Here is a 21,355-nt window from a genome sequence, read left to right as displayed (position 1 = left end):
CCCCCCCAAACTCACTCATCCCCCCCCCAAACTCACTCATCCCCCCCCCCCCCAAACTCACTCATCCCCCCCCCCAACTCACTCATCCCCCCCCCCAAACTCACTCATCCCCCCCCCAAAACTCACTCATCCCCCCCCCCCAAACTCACTCATCCCCCCCCCCCCAAACTCACTCATCCCCCCCCCCCAACTCACTCATCCCCCCCCCCAAACTCACTCATCCCCCCCCCCAAACTCACTCATCCCCCCCCCCAAACTCACTCATCCCCCCCCCCCAAACTCACTCATCCCCCCCCCCAAACTCACTCATCCCCCCCCCCCCAAACTCACTCATCCCCCCCCCCCCCCCAAACTCACTCATCCCCCCCCCCCAAACTCACTCATCCCCCCCCCCAAACTCACTCATCCCCCCCCCAAACTCACTCATCCCCCCCCCCCAAACTCACTCATCCCCCCCCCCCCAAACTCACTCATCCCCCCCCCCCCCCAAACTCACTCATCCCCCCCCCCAAACTCACTCATCCCCCCCCCCCAAAACTCACTCATCCCCCCCCCCAAACTCACTCATCCCCCCCCCCCAAACTCACTCATCCCCCCCCCCCAAACTCACTCATCCCCCCCCCCCAAACTCACTCATCCCCCCCCCCCAAAACTCACTCATCCCCCCCCCCAAACTCACTCATCCCCCCCCCCAAACTCACTCATCCCCCCCCCAAACTCACTCATCCCCCCCCCCAAACTCACTCATCCCCCCCCCCCCAAACTCACTCATCCCCCCCCCCCAAACTCACTCATCCCCCCCCCCCAAACTCACTCATCCCCCCCCCCAAACTCACTCATCCCCCCCCCCCCAAACTCACTCATCCCCCCCCCCCCAAACTCACTCATCCCCCCCCCCAAACTCACTCATCCCCTCCCCCAAACTCACTCACCCCCCCCCCCCAAACTCACTCATCCCCCCCCCCCAAACTCACTCATCCCCCCCCCCCAAACTCACTCATCCCCCCCCCCCCAAACTCACTCATCCCCCCCCCAAACTCACTCATCCCCCCCCCCAAACTCACTCATCCCCCCCCCCAAACTCACTCATCCCCCCCCCCCAAACTCACTCATCCCCCCCCCCCAAACTCACTCATCCCCCCCCCCCAAACTCACTCATCCCCCCCCCCAAACTCACTCATCCCCCCCCCCCCAAACTCACTCATCCCCCCCCCCCAAACTCACTCATCCCCCCCCCCCAAACTCACTCATCTCCCCCCCCAAACTCACTCATCCCCCCCCCCCCAAATTCACTCATCCCCCCCTCCCAAATTCACTCATCCCCCCCTCCCAAACTCACTCATCCCCCCCTCCCCAAACTCACTCATCCTGTCACTCATCCTCTCACTCATCCTCTCACTCATCCGCCCGACTCAACACACACGGGGTCCTTCCCTCCCCCACCCACCCAAGCCACCACCAGCCGCCACCCCCCACGCACATCATCCCACCCTCCCCCTCCCCTCCCCCTCTCTCTTCTCTCGCGTCTCGCGTCGACTGCATCAGCGGCCCGACCGGTTCGGCTTCGGCCTGTCGTGCCGCTCGCTCCGTCCCCGTGTCTGCGCCGACAGCGCTACCAGCGCAGACCGCAGGCGACCTGCCGCGTGGAATTCTCCCGTTCGCGGCGGCGGCGGCGCTTATCTGAGCGCTCGTTTCGGGTGAAGCTGCCGCGCTACGGGAGGCCACCCACCAACCACATCACCAACCACTCCCCCAACCACATCAACCACCCCCACCAACCACCCCACCAACCACCCCACCAACCACCCCAACAACCACCCAAACAACCACCCAAACAACCACCCAAACAACCACCCCTCTCCCCCAACCACATCAACCATCCCACCAACCACCCCACCAACCACCTCACCAACCACCTCCACCAACCACCTCCACCAACAACCCCAACAACCACCCCTCTTCCTCAACCACATCAAGCAATCCACCAACCACCCCACCAAACCATCCCCCAACAGGGGTCGGATGTCACGGGGCACTGCGCTTTGCTTGACCGGGACTTGAACCCCTGGGGGGGGGGGGGTCTCTGCTCCCCGCCGCCCCCCCCCTGCCCCTGCTCCCCCCCCCCGTGTTCTCACTCGTGGCTCGGCTCAGACTCTTCGAAGGCGAGGCTGCGGCTCGAGCAGCGAGCCGGCGCCACGCCCGGCTTCACTTGAGCTGGCTCAGAGCCCCATGCTGTCCCCCCCCCGGCCCGCCCCAGGAGCTCCACGAGCCACAGTCCGAGCCGCGACTCGGACTGCGGCTCTCGCCGCCGCGCGTGAAGATTTGCAGTGCCCCACTGTCGTCAGCTGCCGTCAATCCAGCAGTGGATTGGTCTTAGAGATGACGACGATGTTATTATCAGCTGCGGTTAATCCAGCAGTGTTGACCTTAACGATGATGATGATGATGATAATTGGTTCTTTACCCTTCTATCTGGCAACAAAACTGACACCTTTTTACAAGGATAATCAGAGTTATGTTTTTTTGTTTGTATTATGACTGCAGGTATTGCGGTCTATGCAAACATGACTCCTTGTAAAAGGTGTCAGTTTTGTTGCCAGATAGAAGGGTAAAGAACCAATTATCATATTTTTACTGGCAAATGAGGTTCCCATAGTGATGATGATGATGTCGTCGTCATCATCATCGAAGGCCCCTCCAAGCCGTCGCCATCTCTCGACCGTCCCGAGATGCAACGAGGCCCCACCCCCCCCCCGCGCACACGCGAGCTGAATCCGTCACTCCATCTCCCTAGCGGACGTGAAACTTTGGCATGTCCGAAGGAGGAAATGCGCTCGAAAGAGCAATCCTCTCCCCCCCGCCCCTCTCGCTTTGACCGTGAAAGGCTATAGGATCCATAACAGAGGGTTTTTTTTGGATGAGATCGCGTGAATATAAATGTGTCGTTAAACCCGCCACCACCCGACACAGCCAATTAGTAAGGTTTTCATCACGTGAACAGAACGTGCCGATCCGTTACTAGGACTGCACACCGATGCGTTGGAGAGTAAATCCACAACATTTACGAGTAAGTGGTATTCGCGAGCGCCTCTGAAGGCCGGGGATTGATTCCCAACCACACAGACCGTCGAGTGCTGGAGCTCCCCTAGATCGACTCGGCCTGAAATGTTCCCCTCTCACGGTGTGCAAACACCTTGATTCGGAAACGCAAAGGCAGCCAGCCGGGTGCGGTTCTGCGTCGGCCCTCGCTCACAGCTTGTTCGAGGCCACAGGGTGGGAGAGGGCGGGGGGGGGGGAGGTTTGCCTGTGTCGTGCATACGGATGCACATGCATTTGAATGGTGCTGACAACACACCACCCCTATTATATGTAGCCTCTCAGACCTCCATAGGTACGGGGAAGGGATCTTTGTCTTTGTGCGCATGTGTAATGCCGCGGTCCCCGATTCCCGACCCCGGGTGACGGTTGCTGGGCAACGATCTCCGAACCGGTTCTGGGCTTTCCCTAGGTCGGCTTAGCCTGAAATGGGCAGCTGGTGTTTGTGTGTAAACATCGATCGGTGCTCGTCAACAGCACTGTGCCCCCAACCGCTTGTGTAGACTCCTGCACCGGGGGAGGGGGGGGGCGAATCTTCGTCCCTTTGATTGGTGCTCCTGATTTGAAGCGCTTTTAAGGAAGTCCAAAGTAAGGGTGGGTGAGAAGGGAGGGTAGTACAGCAAGCGGGTAGCGAGTGTATGATATGCAGATTGTTTTTGCAATGTTGCCAGCGCGCGTGCGTGTGTGTGGATCGTCTCTGGGCACTCCGGTTTCATGTACACAAAGACAAGGATACCCCATATAGCCTTTACCAGACCGTTGGGGCAAGTGCTGTTAGCGAGCACCGATGAAGGATGGAGCGGCACACGAGGGCGTGGGTGGCCAGCACCACGCCCGGCCGCCTTTGTCACCCCAATTGCAATTTTACGACACACCGCACCAGGTACTCGTTTGAGTCTGAGTCGACCTAGGGGAGGCCCAGCACCGGTGCAGATAATCGTCACCGGTGTTGGCGATGAGCGGGAATCGAACTCGGGTCGCCGGGTTCGTAGCGCTAACCGCTCCACCACCGCTCCACCACCGCTCCACCACCGCTCCACCACCGCTCCACCAATGCTCCACGTACAAAGACAGTCGCACGCGCGCGCGCACCACCGATGTGTGCGTGTCGTGGGGGGGTGATGTTTGTCTCATTGTGTCTTGAGGGCACACGTGTATGTATGCGCGCGTCTGACTGTGTGCATTGGGAGCGGTGGCATAGTGGTTAGCACACTGCCTGCTGCACCACCGGCGAGCCGAGTTCCATTTTCGAATCGAGATGTTCAGGGTGATCACGATTTTTTTCCCCTAATATACCGAGTGTCTGGAGTAATGGGACGGCACGTGCGTGTGCGTAGGTGGGGAGAGGGAGCGTAGTGGTCAGCGCGCTGCACGACACATCCGGCAACCTGACAATCGACTCCTGCCCACGGCTGACATCGGTGGGGAACGATGTCAGAACCGGTCTGGGCCTGCCCCTAGGTCAACTCAGCCTTAAATGAGTACCTGGGGAGACAAAGGCGGCCGGGCGGCCGGTCCAGAAGTGGCCACCCCCACCCCCTCGCGTGCCACCGTGCAGGCCGTCGGAGGGTGCTGCCACTCGCTAACGGGCACTTGCCCCAACAGTCTGTTAAGGCTACACTGGTGGTGGTGGTGGGGGGGTATCTTTGCCTTTGTGTTGGTGTTGCTGCTTGCCCACCAGGTGTATGTGGCTGTGTGCATTATTGATCGGCAGAGGAGGAGGAGGAGGAGGGGGGGGGGCAGTGTTTGGTCTCCCCCTTTACTTCTCCCAACTCCCACAAGCCCCACGCCCTAACCCAACCCTCGCCCCGGCTCCTTTCAGGTGCCATTCATTATTTACGGAACCCCACCAACCACCTCTCACCTGCTTATGATATTGAGCTGCATTGTTATGCGCGCGCGTGCGTGCGCGTGTGCCGACGGCCTGCCTGCGCACGCCTTTGTTTGGCCGGGTGACGTCGACGTGGCGTTGGTGGATCGCGCAAGGATGGGATATTTTGATTCGATCGGATTGTGGTGGTGGAAGTGATGAGGATTAAGGCTGTGGTGATGCGACTGTTGCTGCTGCTGCTGCCGGTTATGAAACTGGCTTATGATGTAGGTAAAAAATGAAATTAAAATTAATAAAAAATAAAACAATATTATTAATTTTAATTTCATTTTTTACCTACGTGACTTTGCCGAAAGAACTAAGAGTATGAATCCTTGCAGTCACGAAAGCTTCAAATCTAGAATGGCTCATGATGATTTTGATGCTAAAACTACTGATGATGATTATGATGAAGATGCTGATGGCGGAAATCAGCGTGTAGCTTTTGGTGTGACGATGGCTGACGCAGCTGGTTGTTGTTGATAACGTTGGATCATGAAGATGTTGCAGCTGGCGATAATGACGTTGAGGCTGCCGACGATGATGATGCGTGATTTATTCACCTCTTTCGAGATTTCCTGCCCCTGCTTGTTGCACCAACCCACCGAGATACTTACAGGTCGTGGTCGACAACGCCTGCTCTTCGTTCATGTGGGAAAGGCCTCGCCGAGTCTCCGAGGCTCATTTTTCCAGGAGGGGGTGGGGGAAGTGGGGGGGGGGGCCTGCTTTCAAAACTTTGGGCAATTCCTTGCTGTTGAGTGAGTTTTAGATTTCCCAACTCCAACCACCCCACCCCCGCCCCCCCCCCCCCCCCCGTGTTGTTAAAGCAAAACCGGAGCGATTGAACAAAAGGGAAGATGACGCTTTTAAATAAAATCCATATGAATAGGTCAGTAACCTGCCTCATTCACCACCTGCTAGTCTTGCAGGAGGAGTGGGAGGGTCTACTCTAGTAGACGGACACCCACGTGCTTCGATGATTTGAGTTGATTCCCTTATCCATTGGGTAACGGCTGTGCACTTTCCCCACCCCCCCCCCCCCCTTATTGAGCAGTAAATGATCAATTCTCACCAGTATAGCCTTTAACAAGTGCTGTTAGCGAGCAGCACCTATGAAGGCCGGCACAGCACAAGAAGGGGGCGGGTGGCCAGCACCACGCCCGACCGCCTTTGTCTCCCCAGTGGCGATGTTTACGACACACCGCAACCAGGTACTCATTTGAAGCTGAGTTGACCTAGAGTAGGCCCGGGACCGGTTCAGATTCACTGGTGTTGGCCGTGAGCGGGAATCGAACTCGGGTCTCCGGGGTTCGTGGCGCGGTGCGCTAACCGCTCCACACGCACGCGCGCGCAATCCTGCGCGTGCATCGCGGCCTGAATAATCAGTTGCGACGAATGGGACTGCTTGTTCTTCCACGTGGGGATGGCCAGGGCGAGAGTCTTTTTTTTCTCTTCGTTTAGACAAAGGGAGGCGGAGGTGGGCGGTGGGGCGGGGAAGCTCACGTGAGACGATGGCTCTGTGCGCGTGTGTCTGTGTGTCTGTGTGTCTGTGTGCGGTGCACGCACGTGCAGATGAGCCTGGAAGTGGGCGAAGATTCCAGACACTGTCCCGTCTGCCTCAAGCCGTTCGTCTGTGAGCTCGGAGTGGATTTGCATCTTGCCTCGCACTCCCCACCCGCACAGCTCAGGTGCTGTGCGTTCACGTGGCTGTGTGTTTGTTTGTCCGTCCGTCCGTCCGTCCGTGCATGTGTTTGGCTGTCTCATTTGTCCATTGTGTCCGTCTGTCCATCCATCCGTTTGTCCGTGTTGCCATGCGTTCGTCTGTCCATGTTACCGTGCGTTGGGCTGTTTGTCTGACCGTGCGTCATTGTGTGTACGTTGAACTTCTGTCGCACCGTACGTAGCTAACCGTGCTAATCGGAGATGCGGGTGAAGGACGACAAACTAAGGACAACAAGCAGTTCTTAATAAATTAATTTTCAATCGAGATTATTTAAAAGTGCATAGCTCCATTGGCTTCGTGATATCGGAAGGGAGAGCGTTCCAGACGGCTGCAGAAGCACATCTGTTCATCGGAGGCACGGGAAATGTTTCATTCTGTCTGCGTGTTCTAAAATGCATGTTCCTTGCGTGTGCGCATATTTATTGGTATATGCGTATCCCAAGCCGATATAACCTCGCTCAATTCAAGAAACGCGTTACACTCTTTCTCTCTTGTAACTTTGAGAGTGCTGTTTGTCGCTGGCCCCTTAGCATTATGGGCCTGTGCTCCACAACAATCAGATTTTTTTTAAGTATATGTTTTTTTACGTATCTGTGCATTTGTGTGTTTGTTCGTATCGTCCCTGTTCATTTATCTGCCAATATGTATCAGTGTGATAATACTACATGCGCCATCTATATCTAGTGCTTTTGTTTATTTAATTTTAGCGTGATTTATGAGCACAGCCCCAAAGGGCCAAAGCATAACACGGACAGCAACAAGCAGCACTGTCCGATGATGCTGGATGTAATTACCAGCGAAACGTCGTACTCAAAAAATGTAAATGTTGTGGTTTCACTCTTCAACACACCGGGGGGTAAAGTAGTGAACTATTTATCTTTTCATCTTCTTGGTTCTTTCGGTGACTTTACCGAAAGAACCAAGAAGATGAATCCCTGCAGTCACGAAAGCTTTAAATCGATATTTGTCTTTTGTCAACGTGACACTTTTTTTTTACTAATTGGCCGTGCCGGGTGGTGGAGGGTTACGACACATTTATAAATAACGCGATCTAACCTCCAAAAACGTTTATTATTAATAATATTGGTCGTGAAAGCCTACGTGTTGGCACTGTCAGAATTGTAAAAGATTAGAGATTAAATCGTGAATTTGAGCAACGTTATAAGAGCTTGGGAACATATACAATGGGAGGGAATTCCAAGTTAGATCAGCACTGTTGTGACCTGCAGCGTGGTGAGTGGGTGGGTGAGCGAGTGAATCGGTGGGTCTTGTTGGGAACTACAGTGGGGTGCTTGAAAACACAGCACTGATGAAACGAAACGGTCTCAGTCTGGTGGACGGCATCGATGGAGGAATCGATTAACCTTTTTAAGTGCGCGTGTCCGCACGCGCCGTACGTGTCACGTACACATCCGCTGCCCGTCTGCGTACGGGGAGCGGTGGCGCGCTTGATCGGCGCACTGCGCTACGAACCCGCCGACCCGTGTTCGATTCGCGCTCACGGCCAACACCGCTGACGAAAATCCCAACCGGTCCTGGACCTCCCCATGGTCGACTCAGCCTAATACGAGTACCTAGTACGGTGTGCAAACATCAGTACTGGGGAGACAAAGGCAGCCGTGCGTAGGGCTGGCCACCCGCCCCCCTCCCTTGTGCCTTTCCGGCCTTACGAGGCGTAACTCGTTAACAGCACTTGTCCCAACAACTTGCTGAAGGCTACACGGGGGATCTTTGTCTCATCCGCAGGTGCCACCACTGCAACGCGCCGTCGGTCCGCACGCCGCGCAGCTTCCTGCGCCACGACTCGGGCGCCCGCCGGCAGCACGAGAACGGCACGGCCAACGGCGTGGACTCATCCTCGTCCTCCTCCTGCACGCCCAACCTCGTTCAGTTCTCGGTCGGGGTGGAGGGAGCGGAGGGGATCCACGCGACGGTGGGACACGGGCAGGCGGGCGCAAACTCCGTGCCCGTTGGCTTCCGCGACCTCAGCTTCATCGACTTCAGCTGCGACAAGTTCCCCAAGATCGCACAGGTATGGGAACCCCCGTGCTCGCTCGCTGGCTCGCTCGCTGGCTCGTGCACGCGCTCGCCCTGTTGCTCGCTCACTCACTCGCTCACTCACTCGCTCGTTCACGTGTTCACTTTGTCGCTCACTTCGCTCGCTCACTCGCTCGTTCACCGCGCTCGCTCGGTCGTTCACGCGCTCGCTCTGTCGCTCGCTCGCTTTGTTGGGCCATTAATTCGTTCGATTTATTATTTGTGTCTGCATTGGTACATGTACCTGTCCCACGTCTGTGCGTATTTGTCTATATCTGCGTGTCCCAAGCTCTTCCAACCTTGACGCAGTTCGAGAAATACGTGAACTCTTCTCTATTTCTAACCTTAAACGTGCGGTCGTGGCAGGTGATGAACAACGGCGGAAGTGTTTTTGTAAATCCGCCTCCACCTGCAGCAGCGTAAGTGGGTTCACCACAGTCGGTCGATGGGCAGGTCGCGCCTGGTGGGCTGGGTTGGGGTTAAAGTGCGGCCGCCGTTTAGGAGTCAACCGAAGGACGCCCCACGGCCAAAGCGAGGCTTGTCGCGGGGGGCCCACGCCCGCCGCGGGGGGCCCACGCCCGCTGCTCTGTGGGGGGGCACAGCGGCTCTGTGCTCGAGCGAAGGCAACCACTCGTCGGCGAGCAATCCGGGGGTGTACGCGGACACACAGATCAGACACAGACCCCCCCCCCCCCCCCCCCGTGGTTGCGTTTATGGAGTTTTCACGTGTCTCTCTCCCCCCGTGGTCGCATGGATTTTTCTCGTGTTTTTCCCTCCACATTTCGAACGAACGTCGCGTGTCTAGAAAACTCGTCCGCTGTGAATTTCCCCGCGATGACGAGCCGCTCGCGTTGAACTCTCACTTGTGACGGCCAGGCCGCTTCTGACAACAGAGCCGCATAGCTCAGGGGGGGGGGCCTTACCTGGTGAGAGTAATAACGGATTTGTTGGGAAGACTTCCAGGTACTCGTAGAAGGCTGAGTCGACCTAGGTGAGGTCCAGGAGCGGGTTCAGATGTTCGTCGCCGGGTTTATTTTGCGCGTTTAGCTCCTCCAACCCACCCCACCCACCCCACCCACCCCACTCACCCCGCCGCACCTCCGCTTAGCATGGTAGTCTACGTACAGTGCGAAAGAAGTTCAACGCACCGTAGCGTAGGCGTGCAAGTCGGGCGCCGATCGCTACGCCAATCGCTGCGCCACCGCTCCGGCGACGTACAACATCTTGACCCCCGCCCCCATTCTACGTAACGCGGATTAACAAACAAGCGACACTTTGTAAATCCTAATTTACATGCATTTTGCATTGACCCTGCTTTAGTTGTTTTTATCCGACCCCCCCCCCTCCTCCTCCAGATTTGTCCCCGGGAAAAAAATGGAGCATTTACTGTGTGTATGTAGTGTGTATGTAGTGTGTGTCTAGTGTGTGTGAGTGTGTGTAGTGTGCGTGTTGTGTGTGTGAGTGTGTGTAGTGTGTGTGGTGTGGCGTGTGTAGTATGTGTAGTGTGTGTGTGTGCAGTATGGGTGTAGTTGTGTGTAGTGTGTGTGTGTGCAGTATGGGAGTAGTTGTGTGTAGTGTGTGTGTGTGTGCAGTATGGGTGTAGTTGTGTGTAGTGTGTGTCTAGTGTGTGTGTAGTGTGTGTCTACTGTGTGTGTAGTGTGTGTGTAATATGCGTGTTGTGTGTGTAAGTGTGTGTAGTGTGTGTGTGTGCAGTATGGGAGCAGTGCGTGTAGTATGCGTGTAGTGAGTGTGTGTAGTGTGTGTGTTGTGTAGTGTGTGTGTAGTGTGTGTAGTATGTGTGTTGTGTGTAGTGTGTGTGTAGTGTTGTGTGTGTAGTATGTGTAGTGTGTGTGTGTGTGCAGTATGGGTGTAGTGTGTGTAGTGTGCGTGTAGTGTGTGTGTAGTGTGTGTAGTGTGTGTAGTATGCGTGTTGTGTGTGTGTAGTGTGTGTGTGTGTGCAGTATGGGAGCAGTGTGTGTAGTATGCGTGTTGTGTGTAGTGTGTGTGTAGTGTGTGTGTTGTGTAGTGTGTGTGTAGTGTGTGTAGTATGCGTGTTGTGTGTAGTGTGTGTGTAGTGTTGTGTGTGTAGTATGTGTAGTGTGTGTGTGTGCAGTATGGGTGTAGTGTGTGTGTAGTGTGTGTAGTATGCGTGTTGTGTGTGTGTAGTGTGTGTGTGTGCAGTATGGGTGTAGTGTGTGTAGTGTGCGTGTAGTGTGTGTGTAGTGTGTGTAGTGTGTGTAGTATGCGTGTTGTGTGTGTGTAGTGTGTGTGTGTGCAGTATGGGAGCAGTGTGTGTAGTATGCGTGTTGTGTGTGTGTGTGTAGTGTGTGTGTAGTGTGTGTGTTGTGTAGTGTGTGTGCAGTGTGTGTAGTGTGTGTAGTATGCGTGTTGTGTGTAGTGTGTGTGTAGTGTTGTGTGTGTAGTATGTGTAGTGTGTGTGTGTGCAGTATGGGTGTAGTGTGTGTGTAGTGTGTGTAGTATGCGTGTTGTGTGTGTGTAGTGTGTGTGTGTGCAGTATGGGTGTAGTTGTGTGTAGTGTGTGTGTAGTGTGTGTAGTATGCGTGTAGTATGCGTGTAGTATGCGTGTAGTGAGTGTGTAGTGTGTGTGTGAGGGATGTGGGGAGCGTAGACACGTGGGAGCTTAGAGGGATACCAGAACGGTTTTGAATTTGGCTGCACTGCCCTCTGCTGCCCACCACAACCCTCTCTCCTTTAGGGACGATGCTTCGGTTGGCGTTGTGTGTATTGATGTCGTTTTTGTGTCGAACGAGAAGCCGTGTCTTCTAACAAGGGGGGTGGGCGGAGGGTGATCTTTGCCTAGAAACATCTGGCGGTCCGCCAGCGTTGGTTCAAGTGAGTCCGATTCTGCTGATGAGACGCTGAATGGCGTAACGGTTCCACAGTTTGCTCCGCCGTTTCAGCCGCTGCGTCCGGGATAATCGAACGGATCGGTGAACCTTCAAGCGTGCTTGCCATCGCACCGCGGAAGGCACCCCCCCTCCCCCCCACACACGAGTCTCACGCTGTGCCCACTCCATCTCCCGCCTCCTCCTCCTCTTCCCCGCGGTGCAGGTGTGGTGCGAGCGGAACGTGCGACGCTGCATCAGCCGCTACCACCGCTTCGTGTGCGACGACTGCGGCAAGGCCTTCCCGGTCATGGCGGCGCTCTCCCTCCACCGCGACATCCGCCACCCGGCCTCGGCACGCACGCTCGGCAAGCGCTCGGCAAGGCGGCTGCCCCCCGCCCCAGCGCCCGCGGCCCCTCCCACGGTCGCCGCGGACGTCGACGACGGCCCCGGCGGCGCCGTCTCCGCCGAGCAGCTCTCGTTCCTGGCGTCGCTGAACCTGCGGCCTTCTCCGGCGAACGACGGCGCGGCGGCACCGGCGAAGCCTGAGAAGCCGTTGGCTCGCCTCTCCCCTCCACCGGCGCCGGCGCGGTCGCAGTCCCCGTTGGCCAGCGAGGCCCCGTCGGGCGCCGCCGTCTTCCTGGGCCTCCTGTCGCTGTGCCCCGTCGCGTCGCCCGAGCAGAGGCCCAAGCGGCCCAACCCTGGCCGCTCGCGCCAGGGCACGGTGATGCAACAGCTGCAGCTGGTGCAACAGCATCACCAGCAGCAGCAGCAGGCGGCGGCGGTGCGGCACGCGCAAGTGGAGGGGGACGGCGCCGTCTCGCTGGTGCGGGGCGGGGTCGTGCTGCGCGGCGCCGAGTTCACCGTCCGCGCCGCCGCCGCCCGGCGCCCGAGACCAGGGCAGCCGTCGGCGAACTCCGACGACGGCGACCCTTCCCCGCAGAAGGGCTTCATCATCCGCCCCGACAGCAGCATGGTGGTGGTGCCCATCGTCTGCGAGTCGGCCTCCGAGCTGGGCTGCGCCGGCGGGCGGCAGCAGCGCCAGCAGCAGCAACAGCAGCACGGGCGCGACGGCGGCGGCGACGGTGGCGGCGACGGAAGCGGCGAAACCAACCCCGTGTCCAGGCTGACGGAGATGTGCGACCGCGCGCTGGTGGACGTGGGGACGGCCGAGCCGTCGCCGTCGGGGACCGTCCCGTTTCTGACGCCGCCTCCGCCGCCACTCTCCAAGGTCGCCCCCCCGCCGAGGGGGGAGGAGGGCGAGCTCCCGCCGTCGCTGGCGCCGCGCCAGGCGGCCCGCCTGCGCCCGATGCCGCAGCTGAAGCCAAAGCCGCCCCCTCCGCCCCCGCCGCCGCTGGCCGCTCGCTGCGCCTCCCCGACGGACGCGTCGACTGACGCGTCGTCGGCGGCGCAGCGGCGGCGGCAATACGCGGCGGCGGCGCCGCCTCCGCCGCCGCTGCGGCTCATCCGGCCCGTGGCCGCGGCCATGACGGGTGCCGGCGAGCCGGTCGTGCTGCCGCTGCTGCCGCCTCTTCCGTCGCCGGGCGGCCTGCTGCTGCACAGGGAGGACGCGCGCTCGCCCTGCAGGGCGGACGGCCGCCGGGCGCAGGAGATACTGCGCAGGGTGCTGGAGCAGGGCGTCGCGGCGGCGTTGGACGGCGGCGGCGGCGGCGGCGGTGCCGGCGCCGAACCGTCGGAGCCCTCCGCCCGCTCGTTCCGCCCGACGGAGCGCAAGCCGTCGCCGAACCTGCGGCGCGTGCTCGAGGCGACCGACTCGTTCTGCTGGGCCGAGAACGCCGAACGCTTCCTGGGGCGCGAGGTGAAGCAGGAGGAGAGAGGCGGTAATGGCGGCGGCGGCGACGCCGGTGCCGGGGAGGCCCAGCAGCCGCCGCTGCTGCGGCGGCGTCGGGAGGACGAGGAGGAGGCGGTGGCGGCGATGATGGCGATGACGGGGCAGCGCGTGGAGACGGCGGCGCCGTCCTCCGGCATCGTCGGCGTGGGGTCGCAGTGCGCCGTGTGCCGGCACGCGGCTCCGGACCGCGCGGCGCTGCTGCGCCACCTGCGCGACCGCCACGGGCGCGAGCGGCCCTTCGCTTGCCGCGTCTGCCTCTACCCGTTCACGCTCAAGGCCAACTGTGAGCGCCACCTCAAGCGCCGGCACGGCCTCACGGCGCGGCCCGACATCGACGTCCGGATCGAGCTGCTGGCCTCGCCGGGCGTCGTCGGAGCGGCCGTGGCCAGGGCTCACGCCGTGAAACGCGAGCGGCCCGCCGTGCAGCGTGGCGGCGACGAGGACGAGGATGACGCGCCCCCGCTGTCTCTCGTCGCCGGCGCTCTGCCCAACGGCTTCTTGAGCGCCGGCGTTTACCGCCGAGTCGGCGGCGGCTCAAAGATCGCCGTCGAGCCGGACTCGCGAATCCTGCCGGCAAACGGCCGGCCAACGGAGAACGGCACGGGCGGCGTCGGCGCCACCGGCAGGTCGCCGGCCGACGACTTTGGGGAGCTCGCCGTGGCGGTGGCGAAGGTGCGAGGGAGACGGCCTCGGGGCGCCGGGCTCGGGGGGCGGCACAAGCCGTACCGGTGCCGGCAGTGCCGCAACATCTTCTCGACGCGCAGCAACGTGTACCGGCACGTGCAGAGCCATCACGCCGAGGCCGTGGCGGCGTCCGGGGGGGACGCGTCGCACTGGGTCACCTACGTCGACCCACCGCTGCCGCCAGCACCGCCGGCTCCTGCCGACTCCACGGGTAAAACGGCGGCACCGGTGGTTATGCCAAAGATGGAACGCGTGCACGTCAACGGAACCAGGGGAGGAGAAGAAGAGGGGGAGGTGGCAGACGGCGGTCGCGGCGGCGGCGGCGGTTACGTCGTGGAGAACGGGGGTTGTCGATTCGTGGACGGCGCCAAGCCCAGCGCGGCCACCATCTTCGCCGCCCAGCGCTCGCTCAAGAACGGGTTGCTGTTACCGGCCGGCTACTCCCGGCTGTCGATGTTCTCCGCGGGTTCGGCGTTCCGGCCCGCGCGCTCCTCCGGCATCCCCGCCGTGACGGTGAAGACGGAGTACTGCCCGCCGTGGGAAGGCGGCGGCGTCGGCACCAAAGTCGATCGTGACGACGACGACGACAACATGGAGCCCATCGACCTGTCGCTGCCGAAGCGACGGGACTGCTCAACGACGACCGGAGCGAACGGAACGACGACCGGATCGGCCGTGGCGACGGCGGGCAAGGAGGAGCTGGCGCGGAAGAACGCCTCGCACTGCCTCGCCCAGCTGGCCACCAAGCACAGCCTCATGGCTGCGCCGGAGCGGCCGGGCCCCGGGGAGGCGTTTGCCGCCGGCTCGCGGTGCGCTTGGGCGGCGGCAGCGGCCGAGGGAGGCCTGGGCGACGCCGCGTGCCACCCGCTGATGCAGCTGGCGTCGCTTGCCGCCGGCTCGCTGGGCTATGGCGGCGATTGCGGCGTCGGCATCGGCGGCGGCGAGGAATCCGGAGGGAAGGAGCTGCAGGCGCTGGCGGAACTCTCGCGGCTTTTCATCGGCTGCCGCGGCGGCGCGACGAGGGGGATGTTGCCTCCCGTGGCGGTGGCGAAGGCGGCGGCGTCGGCGTCGGCGGCGTCGAGTGGACCCCTGCGGGACACAGAGGCGTCCTCCGTCGTGGAGGTGCCCGTGCAAGTGTAAGTTACATTTTATTTGTTTTATCGCCGGCTGTGGTATTTCGAGGGGTTTTGGTTTTTCGCGAATTAAATCGCAGTTGCTGAGCACAGCCCCTGGCAGGTTTAAATCTACAAAAAAGAGATCAAATGAGCCGGCAAATGAGATCGCTAGGTGGTAGAAAGATACGAAGGGGAGGATGATCCAAAGCCACACACGGGAGGTAGTCCAGCGAATGAGAGAACCAGCGCAAATCTTGAGTTGGGCAAGGAACGGGGAAAAGGTACCGGGAATTTCGGGCTACGGGAGGAAATTCCAACGTCCAGCAGCGCAAGGAGAGAATAGTGGAGAAATAGGTTTTATTTAACCCGTAGGCTTTCGCGACCAATATCATCCATAACAGGGTTTTGTTTTTTTGTCTGGTTCGAGCGCGTTAATATAAATGTGTCGATCAAACCCGCCACCACCACCCGACACGGCCAATTAGTAAGGTTTGTCATGAAAACAAAACGTGCCAATTCGTGAAAAAGCACACACCGGTTGTGTGTTGGAGAGTAAACTCGAATTGTAGATGTTGTGGGTTTAGTCTGCGACACACAACCCGTGTGCTCAGTGCTAGTAACGAATTGGCACATTTTATTTACGTGACAAACCTTACTCATTGGCTGTGTCGGATGTTGGCTGTGTTTAACGACACACTTATATTTACGCGATCTAACCCAAAAAAAACCTCTTATCGTGGAAAATAAGTAGTTGCGAGGCATCCACTGTTCCACGCGCTTTGTGACATTTGAATGAAATAACCACCGTGCGGAGTGTGGTGGGGGGCGACCCTGAACAGTACGTCACATTTCAAAGGTTCTGTTTGTGTTTTTCTGACCGAGAATTGTGAGCGAGTGCCGAGGCGAGGTGAAATCCGTCCAGTCCCAACGGAATGGGGGGATGGGGGGGGGGGGTTGTCATTCGTACACGCGGGGCAGCAACTCAAGCCGTCGCTGTTATTATGTGCAGCATATTTGGTTAATCCACTGCTAGATGAAGGCTTACACACGCGCCGACGGCGCGTTGCAGTGGCGGCACCTGCGGGGGTGGATGCCGGCAAACGGGAGGCACGCGGATAAGACAAAGATCCCCCCGTGTAGCCTGAACAGACTGTAGGGGCAAGTGCTGTTAGCGAGCACCTGTGAAGGCCGGAACGGCACACGAGGGGGTGGGTGGCCAGCACCATGCACGGCCGCCTTTGTCTCCCCAGTGGCGACGTTTACACACCGCACCAGGTACTCATTTGAGGCTGAGTCGACCTAGGGGAGGCCCAGGACCGGTTCAGATAATCGTCACTGGTGTTGGCCGTGAGCGGGAATCGAACCCGGGTCGTCGGGTTCGTAGTGCAGCGCGCTAACCGCTACGCCACCGCTCCCCACACACACACACATACACACACATACACACACACTCACACACAGCGTTATGGGTGGTGACATTGCCTGGCGGTGGGAGCGGTTACCGATTGATGCGGAAGTTCGCAATTCTGGCTGTCACCTGACGAGACTGGTTGTTAATTGCCGTGCGAAACGACACGGTACTCGAATTGTAAATGTGGTGGTGATTGGTTTACTCTCCAACACACCGCGTAAGTATAAACGTGTCGTTAAACCCGCCACCACCCGACACAGCCCAATGAGTAAGGTTTTTCACGTTAATCCGGTGGACGGGAATCAAACTCAAGTCGCCAAGGTTTGTCCATCGCTGTAATTGTACATCGCTATAATTCTAATTTGTGCATCGCTATAATTGCGCGTATCTCCGTTTGCCTCCGTGACCTTCCCGCTCCGTCGTTCAGCTCGGAGCGCCGCTCTGCAAGTCCGGACGCGTTTCCCTCCGCGAGGAACGGCGGCGGCTGCGGCGTCGGCGACTCGTCGGACAGACGGCAATCGGCGGAGCTCGCCGTCGACCGCGGCAGCGACGTCTGGCGGCTGCCGTCTTCTTCTCCGATCGCAGCCCCGATTGCCGCCGCCGCAGCCGCCGCAGCCGCCGCAGCCGCCGCTTCGGATTTCTCGCCACCGAGCGCCAAGCGCCAGCGGAAAAACAGTCGCAGAAAGTCCTCCACCGTCCTCGAGACTCCCCCGGGCGGGCGCCCGTCCGAAGACGGCGGCGATTGCGGCGGCGTCGGCGTCGGCGTCGGCGCTGCCGATTTCCCAGTCGGCAGCGAGAGGGAGGATTCCTTGGCGGGCGAGGACGGCGACGACGATGACGGCGACGAGGAGGAGGAGGAGGAGGAGGATTCGGAGTCGGCGGGGGGAGCGGGAGCGGAAGGGAAGCTGCGCTGCCCCGAGTGTCCCCGCACGTTCACCAAGACGAGCGCCCTGCGGCGGCACACGTTCACGCACACAGGTGGGGGGGTGGGGGGGGGGTGGGTGGGGGGGGGTGGGGGGGGGTGGGGGGGGGTGGGGGGGGGGTGGGGGGTGGGGGGGGGGGGCCGCGGCTCGTCATCGAACATCGTTCCACATCATCGCCACCGTCGGCTTCCATCGTCTGCTGTCGTAACAATTGTAATTGTTAAATTATCCGTGACAACCGCTGTCATAATCACCATCGTTATCATCTTGTACCGCTTGCATCATTATCATCATCGGCAATTATAATCAACATCGTCACCATCGCTACCATCATCAATCATCCTGGTCAATATCGTTATCATGCCGTACTGCTTGCATCCACATCGTCATAACCATTACTGTCAATATGAGCATCATTATGATTATAACCACCATCGCAGCCATTATCACACTCAAAACCATTACCATCACCACCCCTATCATCCGTGCATTTGCAGTGCTCGCCACACTACCCCACACAAATTACTTAATAGGCGCTCGCTAACAGTGCCGGGCCCTCCCCATGTGCCGCAGTGGCGAAATGTTAACGACCTCGCCTGGTGTACAGGAGGTCGTGGGTTCGATCCTGACCGTGACGCCTGCTGCTGTATATTTGGAGTTGGCGTGCTCTCCCCGTGGTAGCGTGTATTTTTCACCGAGTCCTCCGGTTTTTCCCTCCACATTTAAAATCAACATCGTGCGCTTAGAGTATTTGGCTGCGATAATTTTCCACGCGATAAGCCACCTCGTTGAGCCATCATTTGTGGCCGGGTCGTCGTGTGACAGCGCCGTGCCAAACGTGTGCCCCTGGCGTTGCACCGTGGCGCTCCGTGCACGGCCCACTGTGCCAACGTCACCGCACGTTGCCGTTAAACCGGGGGGGGACAGCGCTTGCGAACTCTGAACCCCCGAGCAAGCGCAGCAGCGTCTGAACGTGGACTTTGTCTCCGCGTTCGGGTGCAAGGGCGGCCACCGAGGCACGATTATCGTGGACATGTTGTTGTTGTGGTTGCATTTTTCTTCCGAAATCCACAGCGGATGTCACAGGACTACTACTTTTAAGTGATCAGCCCTTCTGAATATAGTAACGTTCGTTTACATGACAACCACACTGATGTTTTAAATTCTCTTAAATGGATTGGGGGGGGGGTGCGGTGGTGGGGGGCGGGGGTGGTGGGAGGTAGTTTGCACAGTTATTGGTGACCAGGCTGTGACCATGAACCCGCTACACTTTAGAACCCAGTTAAATCACGGGTCGTTCGGAGCCTGCATCCAAGCCGGTCTCAGCACCCGGGCCGCTCAAACCACTCGACCCTCGTTCTCACACCGCGTGTCGTCTCTCCCCTGACCCCGTCGCAGGTCAAAAGCCCTTCGTGTGCGGCGACTGCGGCGCCAAGTTCACCACCAAATCCAACTGCAACCGGCACCAGCGGCAGAAGCACGGCGCGCCGCTTCTTGGCAGGGGGGGCGGCGCCGCGGCGCGGCTCGCGGCGGCCGCAGCCGCGGCCGCCGCCTCCGCCAAAATCCCCGGCGACGTCGACAGGACGTCGGTGTCGCTACCGGGAGGCACCGAGATCGACGCGAAAGCGGCGGCGGCGGCGGCGATGGCGGTCGCGGTCGACGAGATGCCGCGGGCGGGACGCGGCGGCAGGGGCCGCCCCCCGAACTCGCTGGCGCGGCGACGGGGGAGCGCCGGCAAGCCTCGCCGGAGCGGCGGCGGGGAGCTCCCCCCCGCGAAGCGGCTGCACTTGTCCCCGTCGGCGCTCCGTGCGGCTCGAGGAAACCGTGGCGGTGGCGGCGGCGGTGACGGAGGAGTGGGTGAAGGAGTTTCTGAAGCCACGGACGCGGTTGTAGAACCCCAACGGGAAGATGAGAAAGCAGCCGAAGCAGCGGCCGATGGCGACGATGCAATCGGCGACGATGCCGCAATTGGCGTTCGGTCACCGGTTGCCAACATCGGCGGTGACGCCGACCCGAAAGTCCTCGAAGTGGAAACCACGGAGCGAGACGGCAAGGCTGCGGCGGCCAGAGATGACGACACGGTTATCGGCGGAGGCGATGGTGCGGCCGCCAGCGTTGTCACCGCGGCCGACGACAGCCGATCGGGTGAAGCGATCAGCGGGGGTGACGGCTCGGGAAGCGTTTCGGCGAGGGCGGGAGATGGGGATTCACGCGGCGGTGACGATAAAGCCGCTGCGGACGACGACTCGGGTGCAGACGACGCTTCTGTGGCAGACGCCGCTCCTCGTGACGGCGCTGCGGCTGGCGGAGAAAGTGCATTGGTTATAGACACAGCAGCAGGTGCAGAGGATGCTGTTGAGGCTGCTGCTGCCGACGTTCCATACGCGGGAGACGGTGCGGGTGCGGGAGGCGCAGCGGGCCAGGAAGTTGACAAAATCGAATCGGGCGTCGACTCGGCCGGCGAGGAATCGGACGCTGGCAACGCGGCTCGCTCCGCACGGCGTGAAGGTCCGACGAGCCAGGCGGAGCCGCGGAGGAGGTCCACCGCCAGCGGCACGAGCGACGGTGGCGCCAGCACCGCGACAGCGACGGCGAAAGCCTCCGCCGCGTCAACGACGGCCGCGTCGGCCACGACGTCGCAGGGTCCCGGCTCGGCGACAGCAACGGACCACGACGGCGGCGGCATCGACGGCAACGGATGCGTCGACGCCTCCGTTGACGACGACGATGACGACGACGACGATGAAGTGGCGGAGGACAACGGTGAAGATGAGGATGGGGACGACGACGATGATGATGATGAGGAGGAGGAAGATGACGAGGAGGAGGAGGAGGAAGATGCTGGCGATGACGACGATGACGGAGACCAGAAGGAAGACGTCGCGAAACAACTCGCGCCGCTAAAGCGACCGGGCCGACGGGGCCGCCCGGCGCGACGTCACGGCTTCGGCGGCCGCGACCATCGTCAGCAGCAGCAGCAGCAGCAGCGAGGTGGCGGGGGCGGCAGGCGTGGGCGCAGGCACTCCAAGCGCTCGGCCGGGCGTCCCTTCAGCTGCGGCCGCTGCCTGTCCACCTTCGCTACCAAATTCAACCTCCAGCGCCACTGCAGACGGAGGCACGGCGATGGCGGCGGCAGCGGTGGCGGCGGCGATGGTGGTGGCGGAGGACGACGTGTGCGGGACCACGCTGGCAAAGCCGGCGCCGGGGGATTAACGGCAAAGAGGGGGAGAGGTCGAGATGAGAGAGGAGCGGGAGGAGGTGGTGGAAAAGTCGTCGTCGGCGGCGATGGCGGCGACGTGGGTGAAGATGGTTGCGACGGGGCGGGGAAGGCCGCCGCCGCCGCGGCCTTCAAGTCGCCGCCGTCGCCTCGCCCCGACCCCGACGCCGACGGCAGCAGCTGAATTTCATCGTTGGCCAGGAAAAAGCGACGATCTCGCATCCCAGTTTCGTACGGGGGCAGGGGCCACACTGTGATCGGACGATAGCGACGTCGCGAGTCGTTTTGTGTTGTTTTATTGTCGTGAATTATTATTATTATTTTATCGTCAGTCGGACGCGCGCGGTGTTTCGCTGGTTGCGGTGGTGCGTGTGCTACTGGCCGAATTCGGGAACGGCAAGATATTTCTCTCTCCATCTGCGTAGCGCCCGCGCGGCCTGTACATGCACGCGCGTGCGCGGGGAGAGTTTGTGTACATGAGGTTAACTCGGCACGAATCCAGCAGCAGGAACCGGCGATGCGTCGTCACAAAGCCCAGTCGCTATTTTCGAGCCTAACGGGGGGGGGGGGAACCTCGACGT

General features: G+C 60.2%; 1 protein-coding gene across 1 annotated transcript in view; it reads left to right on the top strand.

Moving 5' to 3' along the window:
- The window catches only part of LOC144946728 (uncharacterized), a 113,052-nt gene extending 91,697 nt beyond the window's left edge, over nt 1-21,355 (top strand). The window contains exons 9-14 of the mRNA XM_078875858.1: nt 6,539-6,654; nt 8,436-8,721; nt 11,799-12,980; nt 13,077-15,244; nt 17,062-17,612; nt 18,956-21,355. Coding sequence (XP_078731984.1) covers nt 6,539-6,654; nt 8,436-8,721; nt 11,799-12,980; nt 13,077-15,244; nt 17,062-17,612; nt 18,956-20,958 — 6,306 coding nt within the window. The 3' untranslated portion in view covers nt 20,959-21,355. The remainder of the gene's footprint in view (nt 1-6,538; nt 6,655-8,435; nt 8,722-11,798; nt 12,981-13,076; nt 15,245-17,061; nt 17,613-18,955) is intronic.

This window comes from Lampetra fluviatilis, chromosome 42, assembly GCF_964198595.1.
Source record: "Lampetra fluviatilis chromosome 42, kcLamFluv1.1, whole genome shotgun sequence".
In the NCBI taxonomy this organism is placed as follows: domain Eukaryota; kingdom Metazoa; phylum Chordata; class Hyperoartia; order Petromyzontiformes; family Petromyzontidae; genus Lampetra; species Lampetra fluviatilis.
Note: the sequence above shows the minus strand (reverse complement) of the source record. Positions and strands in the feature narration are given on the sequence as shown.